The sequence below is a fragment of the Temnothorax nylanderi genome, unplaced genomic scaffold (genome assembly GCF_030848795.1).
Source record: "Temnothorax nylanderi isolate EJ_2023f unplaced genomic scaffold, tnyl_v1.0 TNYL_tig0664_pilon, whole genome shotgun sequence".
NCBI classification, from domain to species: Eukaryota; Metazoa; Arthropoda; class Insecta; order Hymenoptera; family Formicidae; genus Temnothorax; species Temnothorax nylanderi.
In genome coordinates, this window is record NW_027249726.1 from 7487 (window position 1) to 18543 (window position 11057).

The 11057-nt window shown below is 46.0% G+C and overlaps 1 protein-coding gene and 1 pseudogene across 1 annotated transcript; one reads left to right on the plus strand and one right to left on the minus strand.

Moving 5' to 3' along the window:
* Window positions 1-6890: 6890 nt before the first annotated feature.
* On the minus strand, window positions 6891-7976 carry LOC139784703 (uncharacterized; annotated as a pseudogene).
* Window positions 7977-9315: 1339 nt separating this feature from the next.
* On the plus strand, window positions 9316-10339 carry LOC139784711 (uncharacterized). The gene is made up of 2 exons (XM_071723905.1): window positions 9316-9678; window positions 9751-10339. Exons 1-2 carry the CDS (start codon window positions 9611-9613, stop codon window positions 10322-10324), a joined length of 642 nt encoding a protein of 213 aa, XP_071580006.1. The 5' UTR covers window positions 9316-9610; the 3' UTR covers window positions 10325-10339.
* The last annotated feature ends 718 nt before the right edge of the window (window positions 10340-11057 follow it).

Here is an 11057-nt window from a genome sequence, read left to right on the forward strand (position 1 = left end):
GGTAGTTACGCCCTGGGGAATTTTTAGCGTCTCTTCGACGTTTTTTTTTTTCTTGAGACTCCCCGTCCGCGTTTGTATGGAGCGAGATAAAGTCCGTGACCTTCCATGGCGCGATTGTGACGTTGCATCTCTTCCAGCTGACGCCGCGCGGCTTTGTTATCGTTCACGGCCTTTGCGACTCCCGCCGCTCCGCCGACCAACGAACCGAGAACCCCTAATAACGGCAGGATCGGTAGGATACCGCCGCGTTTCGCTATCGGAAGTATTCGCTTGTTCTTCTTCTTTTTCTTCGTTTTCAAACCCATACCGAGTTTTCGTTTTAGCCTTCATGGCCGCCCAGACGGTTGTAGCTGCAGCTCTCTCTCCGAGAGTCGAATCGTTCGCGGTGACACGTTTTCGCGCTTTCGCGGCAAGTATATTGTCTGCCACGTGTCGTTCTGCGAGATCGCTGCTACGCGAGTAGGCTATGTCGTGCTCGCGACACGCTGCGTCCAATGGATTAATACCCCGATCACCTCTTGCCAATCGTGTTTCTAAATGAGTTCCCGGACCGCAAAATTGATAGCCGGGAATGTGTAATTCGATCGGAAGCGCGTTTATCGCACGATTCAACAGACCTCGACCTATCTTCGGCGACATTCGCCGCAGTTTTTTATCAACGGCGGCGGACCGTCGATGTGCGTTTGCTGACACGGCAAATTATAATGTATTAAACAGCGACGGTATTGCTGAACTTCCGAATCTGCCTTGATATGTTCGGGAAGCTTATCCCACAAATAATCTATATGATTATAAAACTGCCGTAGTAGAATGACCTTTGGTATATACTTTAACTGCTCGGCGGTTAAATTGTAAATATCGCTGTTATCCGACACGAGCAAAAACATTTTAAAGACTGAGCATCTCAGCTCTACGCGCCTCTATAAATAGGCCAGCTTTCTCGATACTGTTTTTCATTCGTTGTGGAGGGGAGGTAAAATGCGGTTCGTACGACAATCGCGGACGATCAAAGTGACAAACTTTGACGATAGGATACAGTTAACGAAAGAGGTACGCAAACATGGAGACATGCTACCGATTTCTATACGTGGTATCATCTGCGGTCCGTCGAATTGCGGCAAGACAAACGTCTTGATAAGCTTGCTGGAAAGTCCGCACGGTGTACGTTTCGAGAACGTGTATGTGTACTCGAAATCGTTGCAACAGTCGAAATACCGATATTTGGAGAATATACTAACACCGATAGAAGAAATTGGCTACTTTACGTTCTCGAATAACAGTGACGTCATTCCACCGAGCGATGCGCTTCCGAATTCTATTTTTATCTTTGATGACGTGGCATGCGACAAGCAGGATACGATAAGAGAATACTTTGCAATGGGCCGGCACGCGAACGTTGACTCCTTCTATCTTTGTCAGACGTATGCAAAGATACCGAAGCATCTTATACGAGACAACGCGAATTTATTGATTCTGTTTAAACAGGATGGTACCAATCTGAAACACATATTCAACGATCACGTAAACACAGATATGTCATACAATGATTTCAGTAAATTGTGTCATACATGTTGGCAACAAAAGTATGGATTCGTGGTGATAGACAAGGACAGCGCGATTTCGAATGGTCGATACAGAAAAGGATTTAACGACTTTGCGATACCGAAACGTGGTTAGTTGTTGTCGACGCGCCGATTGAACAACGTTATCGCGACATGGACAGCGGCGAGGAGATTAGAGAGCGCGAGAGGATAGCAAATCAAATTGCGAAAACGAGCGATTCGATTCGCAAAAAGTATCACGCCTTGAAAACCGGTAAAATGGAGGAAGATATCGCGTTGGAGAGACACTTTAAGCCCGTCATCGAGCCTTTAAGGCAGATTGCCGAAAACACCGTTGGCAAAGAATCTGACGTGTCAAAGATTGAGAATGAAACGGCGTGGGAAGACGAAGAGCCAAAGTTCAAACGAAAACGACCAAACGCCTCGTTTAACGACTCTGTAATGGCTTCAACTCCGGTTACGTTGAAACGATCGATAAATGTGCCATCTAATTTGAGCGAAATAACCAAAATTTTACAACCGCATAAATCGAAACGATCGACAGGTCCATTGAATGAACCACCGATAACCTCCGCGCCTTCCGTGCAACCCACAATGCTCGAATCACTCGCAAACGAAGATGTTTTCGAAACCACGGATGACTCACTCGTGACGTCCGTTCGACAGCAGTTGCAAACATCTGAGGGTCGAGAAACGTTGCGAGATCACTTTGGTCTATTGGGCCAAAAGTACGTCGGGGCAGTTCTGAGCGGCGATCAAGAAAGCGGTATAGACACCGTATACGGCGTTTATTTCAGCAACGATGGAATGATGCTCGGTAATAAACGTTTTGACGTGAACAACGCGGACAACATAATTATCGACGGCATACGATACGCTGGCACACGCGGTCTTTACGAGTTGATCTTTAAGAAATTTCCAATGACGATATCTACACGGAGGACGATATGCAAACATACAAGAGCATTCTGTTGACGACGAGTGCTCATAAACGCAATTATGATGCTCACGCTCGAATAAATGGCAACAGGGGATACAAGTACACAGAAATAATCGCACCGTTGATTTCGGGTAAAAAAGCTGGAAAAGGTATACCGCGTGCCATGACATTAAACGGCAACAAGATCGACCATATAATTGCATCGTCGATTTCGGGTAAAAAAGCTGGAAAAGGTATACCGCGTGCCATGACATTAAACGACAACAAGATCGACTATGTTCATTGGGACGATCCCAACGAGCTTGTAGATCGTCTCCGATTGCTCGAAGCTTCGCGCCTAGCGGGTCACACCGGTCACGATAACGAGATCCTGTCGATTATCGAGGAACTTCGCGAGGCTGGACTTATTATAAATTAAACCGCGCGTCGGCGAGTCGTTCAATCAACATCGAAATGCCGATCAACAAGTTTGGTATATCGCTCGGAAGAGGCGGTGCGGAACCGTACTATCAATGGAGCGGATTAATCAGAAATTACGTGCGCGATAACGCTCTTTGCAAGGTCGCCACCGACTTTGACGCGAAATCGCGCAAGATTCGACGGATAGCGCCGCCTGTAGATGATGGCGATGCTGCCAATAAACGTTACGTGCAGCAGAGCGTGCAAATTTTGAAAGATCAGCAGGATGAAATCGAGAGAAAAATGGCCGCATTCCAGAATAACGTGCAAATTACCCTAAACGAACTTCAAAAGATGATTCAAGATGTAATTGCGAATCATCGCGAATAGATAAGAACGTACATCTGGTCGCTGCGTCAGTTGCGCGTCAGCGTCATGGCTAGTAAGAAGCAATCAACTGAGAAACGGAGGCTGGTGGAAGAACTACACGCTCCTGCGAGAAGAAATTTTTCGCGAAGACGCGTCATAGTGCGCGGATACGATGACCTGTGGCAGGCGGATGTGGTCGAGATGCGTCCATACACGCGATTCAACAGAGGCTACTACTACATACTCACCGTTATCGACGTGCTGAGCAAGCACGCATGGGCCGTACCGCTCAAGGCCAAGAGCGGAACCGAGGTTACTACGGCGATAGCGAAAATAATTCGAGACGGCGGAAGATGTCCGACAAATCTGCAGACTGACAAGGGCAAAGAATTTTACAACGCAAACGTGCAGAAACTCTTGAAGAAACATAATATCAATCACTATTCGACCTATTCCGTAATGAAGGCATCGGTCGTCGAACGATTCAATCGCACGCTCAAGAACGATATGTGGAAAATGTTTACGCTCAACGGAAATTACAAATGGATCGACTCGCTGCCGGGTCTCGTATCGGATTACAACGCGCGAAAGCATCGAACTATCGGCATGCGACCCATCGATGTTACCCCCGCGATCGCCGACAAGCTCCTAACAACGGTGTACAGCCACGTAAAGATCGCTGCTCCCGCGCGATTCAAAGTGGGCGACTCGGTACGCGTAAGTAAATTCAAGACAATCTTCGAGAAAGGATACACGCCAAATTGGACCACGGAGGTGTTTAGAATCATCAAAGTGCAGAAAACTAATCCCGTGACGTACCTGTTGGAAGATTCCTGCGGAAAACCCGTCGCCGGCGGCTTCTACGAATACGAGTTACATCGCGTTGCCAATCCCGACGTGTATCTCGTTGAAAAAGTTTTGCGCAAAAGGGGGGATGAGGTTTATGTAAAGTGGTTAGGATTTGATAATTCACACAATTCATGGATACACAAGAATAATGTATTGTAAAAGTTTATTACAATATAAAAACATATTATACATACAAATGAGTCATTTATTTTCATACATATCTAAATGTATTTACAATTGTATTTTACAATGGTATTTTATAATGCCCCCATGGCAGCGTCTCGGTAGAACCGGGTATAATGTATCGCTTATCATCGTACGGACTTAGAGCTATTTTCGTTTCGGACACGGTGTATACCTCGTGCTGTTTGGATCTTATGCAGGCTTGCTGTCGCGTCATTTCAATTTTGTCGCGCAGACATCGCGTGTAATCGTCGAACGTTATCGACCTGGCTACGACGTTACTCTTAACACCTTTAGCCTTTTTCGTATCTTTCTTACCGTCGACTCGCAAGGCGTACATCTTTGCTCTAAGCCCGACGAATTCGGTCATTATCGCACCGTTATTTTCGTCTTTCATTAAGCCCGTTACTTTTTTATTGGCGAGTGGGATACCGTACGCATTATCGACCGCGTAATCGCTAGTGTCAAATCTAATAATGTGGCGCTTCATGGTGTCATACACATCGTCGCACTCGATGTGATAAATGAGACTGTCTGTATCGGTGTGTCGAACTTCACCTCGAGTTTTCGCATTTCTATTGCTACTAGATTCTCCGAAAAGACGCTTCGGCTATGAAAATTTGGTTTCGCGATCAATGCCTCCGCGCCGTATCTACCCTCCCAATGAGTCACGAGTCGCACGTCAACGTGATTGCGCACATTCTCCATGGTTTTGCCAAACACAGCATTGTTCATCAATTTGTATAAATTTTTCTCGAAATCATTCTTGGCCAATGTTCTAAATTTCGTATTAAGTTCTATATAATCGCGAAGCCATGGAGATTGCGCGAATTTCAATATGCGGTGAATCTTTGCTACACGGAGACCGTGACGAGTGCACTGCTGCAGGTTGCGATAATGTATGACATAACGTTTCTTATCGTATAATGTTGCGAGGAGCTTGTCCTGCCGCTTACCGGGTGGTTTATCGCGCGTCGGACAGAATGGTAGGTCAGTGTGCGCGTCGTGAAGATGTTGCGGATACTCCAAGTCGACTTCGAGAATGTAGCCTATCGTGGAATCCACCGCAACATCCATAACATTAAAATCGGTTACGTCGTCGACCCATTGAAAATCTGCGTAAGGCAATGGTTGACACATTGCCCAGCCGTATAAGTTGTTTACGTCAAAATACATCAGATATGACGACGGTTTCGATGGATCGTACAACTGCATGTACTTGTTGTTGGCCAGCGCGTATCTGTTTGAACATTGACTCAAACCACCGCGTATGCCGCGTTCGATAAACATGACCATGTCAATGTCGGTGAGCAATTCGAAATTGATATGCTTCAACATAGCATCCCACGTAAAACCTGGTAGTGTATAATAATACGCCGGATCGAGTCCATAACTCGCGACGCAGCTATCGCGAAAATTTTCAAAGATATCGGCCAACAGCAAGACATCGGTTTTGAGATATAAATCGCTGTAGTCACCGAGCGTTCGAATGGAGAACCGCTGCCAGACGTTGACGGCGTGCGCGTAATCGCTCTCGGATACGGTGTCATCTGTCAATGAACTATAAAACGAGTCGCGCGGCGGTAAACATGAGTCCTCCAACTTTTCGACGCAGTCAATGTACTCATATGGAAATACGCCTTTTCGTGTCAGCATATCAAAATTTTCTGCGGATATTTTACAAAATTCGCGTTGCAATATTCGCAGTTTATCCTTGCTTAGATAAGATGCCAATTTGTCGAGACTAGCGGTGAGAAACTTGTACGAATCGATAAATCGCAATTTGACGCAAGTTTTCTTATCTTTATCTTCGGTGCTTTTTACGTTTTTTGTAAACGAAATGTATTTCTCTTTTGTGATTGGGAGCAAGTCTACATGTCCTTCGTACGCTGTTGCTATTTCAGTTATAATAAAATGCGCGTCGTAGCCAGATAAATTATGAAAAACTATGGGAATGCAATGCGAATCTTTGTAGTTCAGATTACAGTTTGAGTGCGCGGGACCTCTGTACTGACCGGTCAGATGACAATGATCGCGTACTCGCACGTCGTCTGGCTCGAACGGTTTTTCGCACACGTGACAGTGCGTTGCGCTGTTGAACTTTTCCCACTCGTCTCGCGTGAAATTCGCCATGGGTACATTAGTGGACAAGATTGTCTTTACGTCGTGAGCTAAACGTCTTAGCTCCTCGGCGAACCACGCGACGCAATCCTTATCGCGACGAAACCGATACATTGATAACGAATTGTCGTACGAGCAACGCACGTAGTACCCTATGCTAAACACGCGATGATGTTGATATGTGTACCTGGACGTTTCCGGATCCGCTTCCATCTTCTCCAGGGTACATTCTAGGTCGGCGTATACGATAAATGGAACTCGTTCCTTCCTGTTGTGATTTTTAAAGGCCAACCACTTGTCGTTATCGCTCGGTAACTTGATCGCGCAGTCGTTCATCTCCTGACAGTCGACGGTGTGGGCTTCCAATTTCTCGCTGGAGCCGAAGTAGTGCAAACATCTGTAAATAAAGAATTTTTTAAATATATTTTTGCGTAAAAATTATTTTTATTATTTATTAGAATGTATACTCACCGATCGCAAAAGTATTTCCTGTGCTCTTTTTTACTCAATTGCGAGCTCACGAGGCGGGACAGGTTCTTGATCCATGCAAAATGTCCCACGTTGTCGTCATGCACGTACAGCAGATTTACATGCCTGCCCATCTTTCGACCAGTAACCCGTATTGGCAAGATAGCAAGTTCCTTGTTTTTTTTCTCGATGCTGTAGACGTTGATGGAGATGTCGTTGTGATCTTCAAACCGTTTAATATGATCCAACGTCATTGGAAACTTAATGTTTGTAAGATTTAGCACCGACGTGTAATGTGGATACGACGATTCCCGTTCTGCATGTCTCTCGGCTGGATGCAGAGCAGCCACCACTGACCATGCGAAACATGCATTGTCCATTGATCGCACGTTTATTACCGCTCTCTTCACTTTAATTTCTCGCGGTATTTCCACAAAACACCCCGCGTGCAATGGATTGTACTTGTTCACATTTACCGTTAAATTGAGTATACGCGACAACGCCCATCCGCTATCACGTTCCTGGAATTCCTCCAGCTTTGCTAGGGTAGGCTTGATGACGTGTCGCTTGTACCACTCACACAGATCGGACTCACGGAAGAGTTCATAGTTTCTCGTTGCAATACTTTTATTCGCGCGTTTGTCACCCGCAACAAATTCGCCATTAAACATTGTGTTTATTTTTACATTGTCATGTCGTTGCATGACGTTCCGCACACGATCGAGTACAATGTCTCTCGCATCTTTGAGAAATTGATGAGGGCCGATGTGTTTGGAATTTATTACCACACCGGTCAGTATACGACTTTCAAAGGCTGTATCTATCTCGCGCCATCTGAGTCCTGTCTCACTCGCGCTGTATCCTGCACCCACATGCACGAAACGTTGACGTACCGAGTCTTACAGACCTTCGAGTCGTGCGATACAGGCGACCAACGACTGTTTGAGACCGATCGCTAATCGTGGCCGTTTAATTCGGCTTTGTTCTTCCAACGATTCGATAAACTCGTCGCATCGTTGCTCCCACGCGGTAAAGTCTTCCCTCGAATTTAAAAGGGTGGATTGGTCCAACAACTCTTGCTCCATGTTCCTCTTTCTACCACAATTTGTTGCACTCGCGACTTTCAATTCTCGACTACTGAGCGTATCACCCAGATTCGTCCTTCTATATTCTACTAATGATGCATCGTTTGCTTTTATCATATCTAATTTCATCTCTGTATCCGTACATTTGCGCCTTCCGAAAAAATCTACGATTTGCAGTTTTGCACGTGTGCGATGAAATCATTGCGAGACACGTATGTTCTTGAAAACGATATCGCGCCATTGACTTTCGGTGATTTGATCTGTATCAATGCAGCAGCCGTACATCGGCGCTATTTGCAAAATTTGCAGTTTTGCATGTGTTCGATGAAATCATCGCGAGACATGTATGTTCTTGAAAACAATAACGCTCCATTGACTTATGCGAAATTGCAGAATTTGCAGTTTTGCACGTGTTCGATAAAATCATCGCGAGACACGTCGCGACATGTTCTTGAAAACAATAACGCTCCATTGACTTATGCGAAATTGCAGTTTTGCACGTGTTCGATAAAATCATCGCGAGACACGTCGCGACATGTTCTTGAAAACAATAACGCTCCATTGACTTATGCAAAATTGCAAAATTTGCAGTTTTGCACGTGTTCGTTGAAATCATCGCGAGACACGTATGCTCTTAAAAAAAATCATATTTGATGCCCGATAAGGTAATCTCATGACGAATGTTCTTGACAAAGTTATCACATTTAACATATATGTGGTGGTGGTCACCATGCAGCAGCCATACATTGGCGCTATTTGCAAGATTCGCATTTTTGTACGTATAAATGGTCTGCGAGGATTCTAGCGCGCAGTCGAGAGTTTGAAACGGCATGCTGACACTGTGTGAAAAAAATATGGACAACGCGGGAACAGACAAACGTTATTGTTCATCGATGGTGCGTTTGCTTCGTGACAGAGAACTAGGATTTCGAAACGTGCTCACTCGCACTAACAAGTGGTGCCCAACACATCATGCATTGCAGAGATATCATATTACTGATACAAGTGAAGTGCATCCGATTTGGCCTATTAACTTTCAGATTGTCATGTGTCGTGGCAGAATTAGCGATTATTACGTATCGCGATACAAGCCTGACGATGATGAGTATGGCAATGATATATATAATGGCCATCGGGATGAATACTTATCTGAACCACGCTCACGACTGAAATGTTTAGCGGGTCATAGGTATTGTCATTATGTAGATGACCTTTGTGAGGTTATCCCTGATACGCAAATAGCAATCCGCTACATGGAGCGGTGTCCTCAGCATCGTATCAGGGAGCCTATTTGGATTTGGGGAACATACATTTGGACAGAGAATGGTGATTTATTTAGTGCTACACGTGACAGGTAAAGTGTGACAAAGGGTAGCGAAATGTAGTGTAGAGTTATTTTTAATATATTTTTTTCTGTTTAGTGCCCCCTATAAGTCCCATTATTGAGATAGAGATAGAGGTGTGGTGGCGGGTGCGGATCTGCAATTGAAATGGCATGCTCGCAGCAGCAGCCTTACATCGGCGCTATTTGCAAGATTCGCATTTTTTGTACGTATAAATAGTCTACGAGGATTCTAGAGCGCAGTCAAGAGTTTGATACGGTTCGAGTACGTCGCAAACAGCCTCCAGTTACGATGAACACTTACGGTGCGAACTACTACGTTCCAATTCAGGATGAAACGTGCGAGAAACAGCACAATGAGTAAGTACCGCTAATTTTCGTATATGCTTGTGCAAAAAAAAATCTTTTATAAACATAATTGTATTTTTTCAGTTTTGATAAACCCCGCTACACGCCTCGTATTTTGGGAAGAAGATTTGCCTTGACATCAACAGCATATAAATTTTTGGATGTTGGAATCAACGCGGGACCTATGTCCTCTGTAGATATACTTATTGGCGATAATCGAGGCAATCGAATAATTTTGCCTCATGCAACGTGGGTGACATTCATCGAAAAACGTGCAGATATTCAGCGACTCGTGCAGTCACCGGCGCCTTCATCGCTAGCGTTTCGAGATCTGGAGTTCGTTAAAATACGTGACGCAGATATTGTAAAGTTGACATCGTGCGACACCAGCTTGTACATGAAACCGTCAACCGTACTCTTCCTATTCGAACTAGAACATTGCGTCGAAAATGTATATTTTCAACTATGTCAAAATGTTCACGGCGTAAGTGAAAAATTTAAACAATTTGTAACAATTTTACGCCAAAATTGTATTACCGATAAATGTAATGCAGTTAGAAGCTTGCATGAAGTTTATGATAAAAATTCGCTAATAGATTGCGAACTGTTGGCGTATGCTGCCGATACTATTGTGTATAATGCGCTACATGATAAATAAATGCATATAATATGATTTAAAAAGTTTTAATTATTTTTCCTTTTCATTTACCGTTCCCTGTCATTAAGCTGTCTTCGTTTATCGTTTAATTAAATGTAATATTAAAAATTAAATATTAAGATCTAAACGATTAAATATCGTCGGCGAAGAAAAGATACGCGATCGTGAGCGAGAACACGAACGGGAGCCGGGAGCCGGGAGCGAGAAGACGCGAGCGAGAACGCGCGAGGGAAAGAGAACGAGAAGACGCGCGCGAACGGGGGAGAGGGATCGCGCGCGACCGTGAAGACGCGCGCGAGCGGGGGACGGGGGGGCGCGAGAGAACATCTACGAGGGGGAGATAACGCGAGCGGGAGCGTGCCGTGTGACGTCACGCGGACCGACGCGGCCATTGCACGCGGACTCCGCGGCGCGGCGAAAACGCGGTCGCCCCTCCCCGCGGCGCGGCGAAAACGCGAACGCGGTCGCCCCTCACCCCGCGGCGCGGCGAAAACGCGAACGCGGGTCCCCTCACCCCGCGGACCCCTCTCCCGCGGCGCCCGAAAACGCAAACGCGGGTCCCCTCACCCCGCGGACCCCTCCCCGCGGCGCCGGAAACGCGGTACCCCCTCCCCCACCCCCGCGGTGCCCGAAAACGCGGCCCCCCCTCCCCTCCCCGCGGCGCCCGAAAACGCGGTGCCCCCCCTCCCCCTCCCCGCGGCGCCCGAAAACGCGGTTCCCCCCCTCCCCCTAC